This window comes from Lolium rigidum, chromosome 1 (assembly GCF_022539505.1).
Source record: "Lolium rigidum isolate FL_2022 chromosome 1, APGP_CSIRO_Lrig_0.1, whole genome shotgun sequence".
NCBI classification, from domain to species: domain Eukaryota; kingdom Viridiplantae; phylum Streptophyta; class Magnoliopsida; order Poales; family Poaceae; genus Lolium; species Lolium rigidum.
This window is the reverse complement of record NC_061508.1, coordinates 2111279-2123254: the sequence shown is the minus strand read 5'-3', so window position 1 is coordinate 2123254 and position 11976 is coordinate 2111279. Positions and strand designations below refer to the sequence as shown.

The window sequence follows — 11976 nt, the reverse complement described above, 5'->3', positions numbered from 1 at the left end:
ATTCACAACAAAGTTTCATTTTCACTTTTTTGTGTGGATCACATAGGGCCGTATTATTTTCTGAAATTTTTCACATGTAAGTGTCAATATGAGAATTACGTGAGGGAATTATTTCCACTTTTTGAAATATTTAAAATAACGTTTTTTTGATTTGTTTCGAACTCAGGTGCGCTGGTATGGTACCCAGGTTCAACGCCATATTTTCGCACATATGTTGGCCGTTAAAGTTTGGTATGCTTGGTTGCCTTACCTCTGAGACAATGACGAGATAATACCACATAGAATGATTGATCCAATCCGCCGGCTCAGTCTTCCGGAGGTGCTCATAGGGGTAGGGGTGTGCGTGTGTGCGTTCATAGGGGTGAGTGTATGCGCGTGTATGTGAGCGTCTGCGTTTGTTCTGTGTTTCTCAAAAAAAAAAAAGAATGATTGCCAAGTTGAAAGAGAGATAAATGAAAAGATGATCTGCTTTCAATCAGCTAGGAATCTTAGTCATATGTTTTCGATATAATTTGGTGAGCCAAAAATAGCTAGTAGGCACATTGCAAATACAAAATTTAGCCATCAGAATATTTGCCTAAAGCAGGAAAACAAAAGTCCTGATTTGGCACACGATCAAACTTTCAAATTCAAACTAGGAAGAACTGATAATTATGTGAAGAAGTTACCATAAGAGAGAATATAATATCAAACATATTGAACTTCCAAAAATTACAACACAAACGTGAACAATCCAAAACCGTTTTTTGGGGCGACCGTGCTTACCAGTCGATTTGTTATTCGTATTGTCAAGTAACAAGACCAGTTAGCATGTTGAATGAATGGTAGAATGCCTCATAGAATGATTGCTAAGTTGAAAGAGAGAGGAAAGAAAACAAAAATGGTCTGCTTTCTATCAGGTAGGAATGATCCATTTGTAGGAAAAATCTTCCCTTAGTCATATGTTTTCGATTTAATTTTAATCACTATAATTTCAGAAGCATGCAATGGTTAACTGCTAGAGAAAACACTAAGAGATAACATATTGTACATCATGGTTTTGTTCTTTTTACACAACATGGAATACGGAAGCAATTATTTTTTTGCATTTAATAATTATTATGTAATTCTTCGTTCATTTGGTGAGCCAGAAATAGCTAATAGGCACATTGCAAATGCAGGATTTAGCCATCAGGATATTTGCCAAAAGCAGGAAAACAATACAGACCTCTCAAAAAACAGGATGTCATAGTGTGAGTCCTGATTCTGTACACGGTCAAACTTTCAAATTCAAACTATGAAGAACTGATAAATGTGAAGAAGTTATCATAAGAGCGAATATCATATCAAACATATTGGACTTCCAAAATTTTCAACACAAACATGAACAATGCAAAACCATTTTTTTTGCGACCGTATTTACCAGTCGATTTGTTATTTGTATTGTCAAGTAACAAGACCAGTTAGCATGTTGAATGAATGAAAGTAGTTATGACCACTCATTCCATCACTGCTTGGCCAAGTCAGCACACCACACTACCACTAATACTTCAAACATAACCCACTTTTGTATGGAATAAATCGATTTATAAGCATATCCTGTCTAGATGCTATTCAGTTGTCACCACCAGGGTGCGTGGGCGGCACACACACAAGTACTGCAATTTGTACTCAGCTACATAATTCTGCTCACGACGAGAGTTCAGAGTTTTTAGACTTGCACAGCACAATCATACGCAGCATGTCAGCATGGCTGGACAATATGCTGCCGGTGAACGGTGACGATGATCCGGAACCAGAAGACAGGAAGGCCGGATCGGATTCTTCAGAAAAGAAACGGATCGGAATACAATCTCCATCCTTTTCTATCAGGTCATCAGAGGGGAACAAATAATGCAGTGCGGAATTGACCCCACATGATGCACAGTCGCAACCAAACCCAGCAAGTCAAGAGTCAGAAGTCTGTCATGTGCGAGGATAATAATCCAGCCATGCACGCTGATTAGACGAGCACTTATGGAGACCAGACACTGGGACGCTGACACGAATGCACGATGTGGATGTGATTGTTATTGTTTTGGAGAGGACGTAGATGTGATTTCGACAGAAACCTGAATGTGTGATGTAGTAGGAGTGCAAGTGTGCAACAGTTACAAATGCAATAGATATCATCTTAGCTTTGCTGCTCTCATTAGCCAGGTCTGAGAAGCTTATAATGTTAACAAAACAAAAAAGAAGCTTATGATGGTGACAGAAGACGATGAACATATGTCTGGGCATCTTTGGACACAGTATGCAACCCCTAATATATGATTCTCAGGCATGTTCTCATGAGAGAATACACGCATAGCTCATGCTACCAAACGGAGTTTGAGCAGCAGCGTTTCAGAGCAGCACCTCGACAAAAAGGTGAGTAAAACATAGTACACCATTTGTGCTCTCAAAGAGAGAAAGGAAGTCATGCTAAAAACACTGTACTAAAGCTTCTGATGTCGTCTTTCACCGTCCACTAAGGCTGGTGCCAACGCAGGCGTGAGTGAGGGCGGTAGCGGCGGCGTCGGGGCGAGAGAGAGGCGGGAGTGGGGCGAGAGGCCAGCGGCAGGCGACGGCGCGGGCGCCCGGCGGTAGCGCCCGCTCCCGCCCGGCTAACGCCTGCGTTGGGGGCGAGAGGGAGGCGAGAGAGGGGCGGTAGCGAGGCGGCAGCGTTGGCGGGGCGAACGAGGGGCGGGCGAGAGGGCGGGCGAGAGGGCGGGCGAGAGCGGGCGGTAGGCGGGCGAGATGCGGACGAGAGCGGGCGAGAGGCGGGCGGTAGTGTGTAACGGCTAGCTGAGGTGGCGCGATCTGATTCGTCCACCTCAGCTAGCCGTTGGGGTTCAAAAAATCCTGAAAAAATGCCAAAACCCCCTATAAATACCCCCCATATGGTTTCACTCATTCCACACCTCACTTCATCAGCTCCACTCTCCATTTCCACTCCTCTCAACGCCATGTCTTCGTCTAGCAGCAGTTCGAGCGACGGAATGGAGGGTGATATGATCGAGCAGTTCCAGGAGGAGTATGAGGAGGAGATGCTCAACGAGGAGGTGGTGCCAAGACGTCGACGCCGCCGAGAGTTCATCAGGCGTGATCGTCTGGGTGCCCACGATCGGCTCTTCGAGGATTACTTCGCCGACGGCTGCAACTATCCTCCGAGCTACTTTCGGCGAAGGTATCGGATGAGGCGATCCCTTTTTCTGCGCATTGTGGATAGATTGGGTGAATACTCTCCGTATTTCACCCAAAGAGTTGATGCTCTCAACCGTGCTGGTTTTTCTCCCCTACAAAAGTGTATCTGCGGCTTTGCATCCGTTAGCTTATGGAGCCGCTGCGGATACGATAGATGAGTGGCTTAAGTTAGCTAGACAAACTTCATCAGATTGTCTAGATAGATTCCGTGAAGGCATCATTGACTGTTACGGGGAAACGTTTTGCCGTCGCCCAACCGTGGAGGATACTCGGCGTACGTTAGCGAAAGCCGAGGAGCGTGGCTTTCCGGGCATGTTAGGGAGCATCGATTGCATGCATTGGCGGTGGAGGAACTGCCCGGTGGCTCATGCTGGTCAATTCACAAGGGGAGACATCAAACACCCTACCATAATCTTAGAAGCCGTGGCGTCGTATGATCGTTGGATCCGGCATGCCTTTTTGGAGTGGCCGGGTCCAACAACGACATCAATGTACTCAACCAGTCGTCGTTGTTCACTGATGTGCTTAGGGGAGAAGCACCCGTAGTGAACTTCACGGTGAATGGACACGAGTACCCTATGGTTACTACCTTGCCGACGGCATCTACCCCTCCTGGCCGGTGTTCATGAAAGGTGTTACTCTTCCACAAAGTGAAAAGCATTGAGTGTTCACTGCTGCTCAATCAGCGCATCGCAAATATGTCGAGTGTGCCTTTGGAGTGTTGAAGGCTAGGTTCAACATTCTAGCAGTTCCGGGACGCTCCTACTCGAGGCGTACTCTTGGAATGATCATGCGTGCATGTGTCATTCTGCACAACATGATCATCGACGATGAGTGTGGTACAAATTTGGACAACATCTATGAGACAGTTGCTTCAAATGTCGGCCCTGCAATACACCACCATGCACCACCAAGCCTAGCAGCCACGATTCAGGTGAACACCGAAATGAGGGAGTCACCGATGTATACACAGCTCCAGCATGATTTGATTAAGCATGTGTGGGCTAATTCCTAGATTATGTAATTTTTTCAAATTTTTATGTAATCTTTTCAAATTTTTATGTAATTTTTTTTATGATGTAATCGGTAACAATTTTAGTTCAATAAAATAATTTTCTTGCATTATTTATATTGTTGTAATCTGAAAATGAAATGCTGATGTCGAGGAGAGAGAAAAGCTGACGTGGAGGAAAGAGAAGTAAAGCTATCACTATAGCCTGTGCATTGGCACCGTGGGGTGAGAGTGAGGGAAAAAACTGACGTGGCAAGCTAGAGTTAAGTGGTGCATTGGCACCAGCCTAATTGGAAGCACAGCTTTCCACGAAATAATGAAATCATAGCTTTATTTGCGATTTGACGTGTGGAAAAAACTAGAATCATCTCTCAAGACGACCTTAAAGCACAAGTCAAGGGCACACATTTGTGGTTTACAAAGAGTCAGATTTGCTATCAGAAACTCCAACGAAACTACAACCATAAAAGCCCTTGCAATTCCTAGATGTTAACGTGCCTAATGGGATGCATACAGTTGCAAAGATGATATCCAAAAATTCTGGTACTATATCACAAGCCACTTAAGGAGAAGTGTATGTTTCTTCACAATTCACACTATCCATAGTAGATAGTACAGCTTCTGAAGGGGACAAAATATTTATATTTCCCCGCAAGTAACCAAATTGGTAAAGGGGGTCGCTGTGTAACTAAAAAAGGTAAACCCCTCCGTTCTTTTTCATGGTGTTACATCAGTTACATAACGATCGCTCAACACTGTCTCATAAAGTCATAATACATGTTAGCTATATAAAAGAAAAGAAAAGTACCTGTGCTCCATAGCATCAGGTTCCATTTGTGATGACCATATTGATCTTGGTGCTTACATGGCAGCAAGGAAAGATGCAGTCATATGAAATGTTCATTCTATATTTCCCTGCTGATTTGCTGACTCATATTGGAGCACAGCCACATCTGTTACCTCAGGTTGAAACGGAGCAGGCCATACTACACTTGAGAATTGGAACGCATTAAACCTCAGTTAGTCAGCTGTGTTTTGTCTCTTCATTATCTGAATCTTCTTCATCTGGAAGGAGACCTAGAAGAGGCAGGGGCAGCAAGGAACTGAGATTGCATATGATAATCAATAGAGGTAGATTTCCAAAACTTTCCCTAGTGACTCCCAAAAGCTTTGTTAGACCAGCACCGACCAGACCACCAGTAACACTTCCAGCATTCGAAACAGACATCAAAGTGGCAAACAAAGTTGCTTCCATTCCTGGAGGGCACAATTTTGCAGCTAACACTAACACCGGCATGAATGCAGCCTGCCATATAATGAAGCTTATATAAGATTACATACAAGGAGAATGGCTGAAAGCAGAAAGAAGTTGTAAACAATAGTTGTAAGACAGGTACGTTGATGTGAAAAAAAATTCAGTCCTATGGTGCAACACCATTGGGATGCTTTCCTCGAGAGTGGTTGTTATGCTGAGAATTACCACTTGTTAAGAAAATTCGAATTGGCTGTATACCAAATAACGTAACTGTTGTGGACATTAGCACATTGCCTCCCAATGAGTGTCAGGGGAGGAGACACCTAAGGGAAGAGTTCATGAAAGGGATGACTTGGGAAAGATGACTAAGATATAGGATTAGGAAAGGTAAATTCGGAACAGTAAGGATTAGGAAAGTATAACGCCTTGGGTGTCAAGTTAGGAGGTACTATTATATATGTGTCGGTCATTTAAGTCTGGCTATCTTCTTCATGGTAGCTGTCCCGTTCTGGATGTAAGTCCACAACAGTAACATTGTAGAAGAGTTTGCCATCAATCAGCAAATATGGTATTGTTACATACCTGGCCAAGGACTGTGATGATTAACGAATCTCCAATGGAGAACCACTCGTCACTGATCCCAAACTGCCTATTAAGCCCAGTGACAAGAAGAACCTGAAGACAAACAACATACCAAAATTTTAAGGATGGCAAATAACTTTTGCTGCACTGAAATAAAAGCAAAAGGAGCACCTGTGTCATTCCAAGGGCTGAACCTATGATGGTTGTCACAAAAAATATCTTCCTCAGATGAACTGCCTTCAGAAAATAGTTATAAATTCCGACACCAAGCAAGGATGCAATGGAAGTAACAAGCTTTACACGTCCTAGAAACTCTGGAGTGAATCCAAGTTTATTTGTGCTGAGATTAATAATAACGGGGGCATGAAAGTTCAATCAATTCAAAGAAACATCACAAAGATAAACTTTCAAACACATAATGAAAAGCTGTGCCTACGCTACAGGTCAGCTATAATGCAACCAACTAGCAACGATGATCATATGTGAGCAATTAAGTTAATTAACTAGGATCATCATTTGTTGCAATTAAGTTAATATCATACTTACATCGAACCTATGGTAATCAAATCGATCCAATCAAAGGTGAGCTGGAGGAGCATCTAGTAACCTAATGCAGTTTGTATTTTGTAAAACTTCTGTTACTGCATTTACAACTAACTCTAGCACAACAGTAAACAATAATCATGTACGCAATAAAAGAGACACTGTAATTACAAACTGATGTGAAATTGTGGTAACCTGATACATACATGAAGAAAAACATGGCAGACTCTGAGTGTGGTGTTGCTTGCCAGAGGAATATAAATAAAGTCGGCAAGAAAATGTTAGGTTGCTTTACAGAAGTCCATAGCTGCTTAATGTGCTGTGTCGAACTCTCAATGAATCCTGAACCAGAGACTGACATTGCATGTTCTCCAGGAGTTAAACGACGTTCATTTACAAGAACTGCAACAGCAGATGTCATCAAGGGTAAAAATGCTGTAACACCAAAGACAAATCTGCGTTTACAGGAATGTTTTTATCAGTGTACTGCAAGAGAAAATGTGTAGGGCTGCAGTAGAAAACAGTGAAGTTATGGGACAAACCTTACTCCATAAGTATCCACAAGCGAACCACTGAAATATGCGCTCACAATTCCACCAAATGCAGAGGATCCCCAACATAGAGACTGAAGAGATCCAGATGTACTTTGTGATTCGCCACGAGCTCTCTCAACTACCATAGAATCTACCACCTGCATTGTTTTCACAGCTGAGGTTGAAACAAATCCAGGAAGCAAAATATATATATGAAACTCCATAGTATTCTTGTCCTAATTCATGCAGGAACAGGTCCAACATGTGATAACAGAGTAGGTGGTGACCTTTTCTGTTTATAAGATAATCTTCATATATATTTGATTTTTTTCAATGCGCTGAAAGACTTGTCTAGATCATTCCAATTTACAGACTGACGTGGTCAAGAATAATTTGACAACTTTAGATAAGAAAGGACATATTCAACTAGATATAGATTAATGTTTAGTAATTGCAATATCCTCCTGACCAAAGGCGGCCATGCATGGTTGCGTCATTAGTCCGCAAATAAGCTAGAACAAAAACTCATGGAAACTCTGATGAGTGTGATCCAGCACAGGTTGCATGACGATCACTTACAACAACTCAACTTAAAACGCTGAAGTCCCACAATAGCAACCTAAGGAATTTTTTGGTAGTGACAGTGACGAAGTAGGACATGAGCTTGCTTTTTGTTCTAGTTTTGAGTATAGTCATGACTTGTTCATTGGTTGTGCTGTAGCACAATATAACTGGAACCTTAAGCAATATTTTGAAAGGATTGTCGACACCTATACTGTACAGATTATTAAATATAACTATTTTAATAGCTTCAAGGATTCGGTCGCATCATGCTGTAAGATAAGGTCTACACTCTACACCCTACCCACATATGTACGTCTGTAACCGATAAAAGAAAATAGTTGTTGTTAAGCACTCATTACTTCTAGCCAGATGATGTTATCGATGTCTTTCTTACTGCATAAGGAAGGTGATCTCCATGAGACAAAACAGAGCACCAATGCTGATTCAAATTCAGGTATGGAGCACATGAGCACTTAAATGAATGCATTGTATAAATAAAATACGTCACTGTAACTTAACACTTCATCTAAACAGTTGAAAATGATAACTTGCTTGCAGAATATTTGGCTCACTTACAACATCTGAGAAGGCAACAGAAAGTGATCCAAGAAGAATAGAGAATGCTGCACCATATTTACTGTCCACTGCTGTAGCCATCAAACTCCATGAAAATGCTCCAAGAAATCCTGACAAAATAAGATATGATCTTCTTCGATACCCAAAGAGTGGAATGGAATCACTAGAAGGCAAAGGTAGAACAGTCAGTGCCATCAAGTGTACATATACAATACAACAGAAAGAAATGTATAGAGAACTTTTGCGAGACCTGATAAAGCCATAGATGGGCTTGATCAACCAGGGCAAAGATGAGAAGCCAGATATAACTGCAGTCTATATAACATAAACCATATTAGTCACTTATTGAAATATTTTGCTTACGAGGTAAACTACAACATGCACATAATAAGACCACATCTCTAAATATTAGGACCACTAAGACAATATATGAAGGGGAAAATAATAAACACCAGGTACCTCAGCCGGATCAAGGTGAAGGTCATCTTTTAAGTAAAAGCTCACAGCAAGTCGGGCAAGACCTAAAACCCCTTGCACAAAATATACAATCGCAACTGCCATATTATCAGGAGATAGGTCCACCCCGAATGCCGTGAAGTATCCCGACTTGCTCTTGCGTATATCACCTGCACCAGATTGCTTCTTATGCCATGCCTCCAGGTTTTTCTTACTTGTATCAACTTTATTTGAACCCACCTGATATCTAGGCATGATATTTCCTACAGTATGTACCATGAAGGTAATGAATAAGTAGGTAAACAGGCAAAATATTTTTCTTGCGTTATCGTTGTCCACTTTTGCAGACATTTTTTTGTTGATCTAATGATTTTTTTTTTTTTTGAGAAAACACAAATGACCATTGCTTTTTCATGTCACTGAATAGATAGAAGTTGTTTTACATTCCACCTAAGAGGCAGATTACAAGTGTGAAAAATGATTAGTGGACATCCCAGGTCATCGGTAAAAGAACACGGACCCCATGGGCGTCAGCTCTGAGCCACAGCACAGCTTCTTTCTTGATCGTGGTGATTCTGGTGCTGACAGAGAGCTGTGTTCCGTCGAAGATGCAGTCATTATGCTGATTCCAGACCATCCAGGGTACCAGAAGGGTTGTGGAGGCCAAGCCCTTGCACACTGGCTTGGGAGTGTGTTGCCTGGCCTCGTGCCACAAGTGCAGCAGGGAGTGTGTAGATGAGTAGATCTAATGGAATTATCATGCCAAGAATCTGGGGAAAGAGAGAATGTCGAAGAAATGTTGAAATGCATGACATTGCTGTTAGCATGTGGATGATCTCTTTGTAGCCTCCGGTATAGGGGTTAATATGGACCCAGCTATGGCTTGTACTGTGTTTGGCAACCTTCCATGACGTGCCCTTTTTTCTACTTTTTGTCGGTATATAACCAACAAAAAGTAGAAAAAAAAGGGCACCCCAACTTGCTTGGGAAAAAGGCTTTGATGTTGTTGTTATATAGTAGTTTTGAAATAACTTGGCAGTATGCATCCTTAGTTCGTGCAGAGACTGGGGGTAATGAAGCTTCCATCAAGTGCCGAGCGGCGAGGCTAGCCTCACCGACTGGTGGATCGACACACGCAGAGACCTGCCGAAACCGATGCGCAAGGGGCTCGCCACCGTCACCTTGCTGACCCCCTGGATGATCTGGAAGCACAGGAATGAGTGCGTCTTCGATAGGGCGAAACCTTCTGTGCAAAACCTGCTTGACAAGATCAAGGACGAGGCCAGGCTGTGGATTACCGCTGGGGCCAAGGGCCTAAGGGATGTTTGGCCAACAACCTGGGATGTACACTGATTTGTTTTCCTCTTTTTTTTTTTTTGGCTCGCTGGTGGCCTCCTAGGAGGCTTGTAAATTTGAACTCTACCTTTTCAATGCAATGAAACGCAATAGTCTATTGCGTTTTCTCGAAAAAAAAATGAAGCTTCCATTTTCTAAAAAAAAAGGTACCAAGTAGATAACTCTGGACTAGCCTGTAAGCCTATGTAGCATAGACTAGCATTGACCATATGTGCATGTCTAACAAAATGATTTTTTTTTTTTTGAATCATAAGCGGTCACACAGTCACCAAGTCTCCATTCTACTCCATCCTTTGATGCTGTCCCTCCAAACAAAAAACAGAATTGAATATACAACTCCTTATCTAAAATGTTATACAACACCAAATGACGATGAGAATCAGGTCCGTAGGATGTTAACACTATGTTCTCGTGATTATTAGTCACAGCGCGATCCATGTGGGACAATTCCATGAATAGGTCAATGGCATTTCTCGCAACAGTCAATGTTTGCTATTGTGGTACTGGTACTATATTTGTATGCTTCCATGAATCCATGTACATATCACAAAACTCAGGGAATTGACTCGCTATTGACTGCAGTACTAAAAATCGATGCATTGCCTTCCTAAAATAAGAATATATTTCTCAAACAGCAGATACCTGTTGCACCACGTCCATAGAAAGCTCTAACATGATTCCTTACACCAGATGAACAAAAACAAAAAAAAAAGTATATTCCGTACTGTTGCATGGAGCAAATTGGTAAGCTTGAACAATTAAAAGTGGCCTATGTCAACAACATAGTTGTCTACAAGTCATACGAAGTACAAAATAGTGACGATACTGGCACACACACACAAGGGCGGGGAGGTGAGGAAGTACCCCGCACACTAAATTTGTATTTTTACTTATATACAGGTACTGTCATGCCACCAGTACCCAGTTATACACATTACAAATGATAGCTCTCCAGCCAATATGCAACTTATTTTCGTTCATCTATGTTTCCTCCCACATGCTAGTGTACAATAAATTGGCATACTCCCTTCCTGACAAATAGCGACACATTAGGAAAATAGTGACCACAAATGATACATACTGCAGCTGCAAACATCAGCTGCATTGCAAATTTTAACCAACCAACATACAAAAAGGCACACACACACATACACAATGCTAAGGATGCAAAGTAGAACTAGATAATACAATCAATTACGCTCTCTGTTAATCGCAGCTTACTCTAATGCTCTGCACAGTTCAACTCGATCCCTGCTTTTACCACGCAACAAAAAACTAGGCCCCGTTCGGATTTCCCCAATTCCTACGCTCCTCGATGCATTGCCGCACCGGATCCTTAAATTTAGGAGAACCTTGTTACGTACAAGAGAGCAGGGAGCTCACCAGACCGGTGGTCGGAGGCGGAAGCGGAGGCGGAGTCGCGGACGGCGAGCTCGAGCGGGCGGCGGGAGGCGGCCTCCTCGTCGTACGGCTCGCGTCCAGCAGAGCTTCCGGAGGCCATCCCGTGGAACCGGAGGCAGCGCCGTGTCCTGAAAGACGGGGAGATCGGCGGCGCGGCGCGGCGCGGCGGAACGGGGAGGTGGAGGTGGAGGTCGGGGGATTGCCGGGAGCGACGAGGAAGTGGGAGGACAGATTATAGGAACAGTAAAACGGCAATTACGAGGCCAGGTATGTGGTCACGCGTCCTCTGCCCTGTGTTTCTCGACAGAAGAAAGAGTACGACCAGCCTGCCTACCTCTCCGTGTCATGTACAGTTACTTCCTCCAGTCCAATTTAATTGTCATAAATTTATTAAAGTACGATAACCAATTTAGAGATGTAGTAGTACTGAATGTAACACAGTACTCATTGAGAAACATTCATTGTACTTATATGAACCTAATTTTCAAACAGCC

General features: G+C 42.7%; 1 protein-coding gene across 3 annotated transcripts; it reads right to left on the bottom strand.

Moving 5' to 3' along the window:
* Window positions 1–4766: 4766 nt before the first annotated feature.
* LOC124684817 (folate-biopterin transporter 1, chloroplastic-like) lies at window positions 4767–11611 on the bottom strand. 3 transcript variants are annotated; one of them, XM_047219066.1, is made up of 9 exons: window positions 11465–11611; window positions 8729–8988; window positions 8520–8584; window positions 8270–8432; window positions 7139–7287; window positions 6803–7051; window positions 6225–6393; window positions 6054–6146; window positions 4767–5522 (listed from the first exon to the last, which is right to left on the bottom strand). In XM_047219066.1, exons 1-9 carry the CDS (start codon window positions 11580–11582, stop codon window positions 5241–5243), a joined length of 1548 nt encoding a protein of 515 aa, XP_047075022.1. In that variant the 5' UTR covers window positions 11583–11611; the 3' UTR covers window positions 4767–5240. The 3 variants fall into 3 exon arrangements, with proteins under 3 accessions (XP_047075022.1, XP_047075023.1, XP_047075024.1); XM_047219067.1 differs by having other exon boundaries at window positions 8729–8895; window positions 11465–11610; XM_047219068.1 differs by lacking the exon at window positions 11465–11611 and having other exon boundaries at window positions 4768–5522; window positions 8729–8895; window positions 8966–8988.
* Between the last annotated feature and the right edge of the window lie 365 nt (window positions 11612–11976).

Bases quoted from the DNA above. Each gene is read 5' to 3' on its own strand.
- LOC124684817 (XM_047219066.1), bottom strand. From the start codon at position 11,582: ATGGCCTCCGGAAGCTCTGCTGGACGCGAGCCGTACGACGAGGAGGCC. The intron at 8,989-11,464 runs GTGAGCTCCCTG...TACATACTGTAG, and splicing joins CGCCTCCGACCACCGGTCTG to GAAATATCATGCCTAGATAT. The intron at 5,523-6,053 runs GTATGTAACAAT...ATTATATGGCAG, and splicing joins TCATCACAGTCCTTGGCCAG to GCTGCATTCATGCCGGTGTT.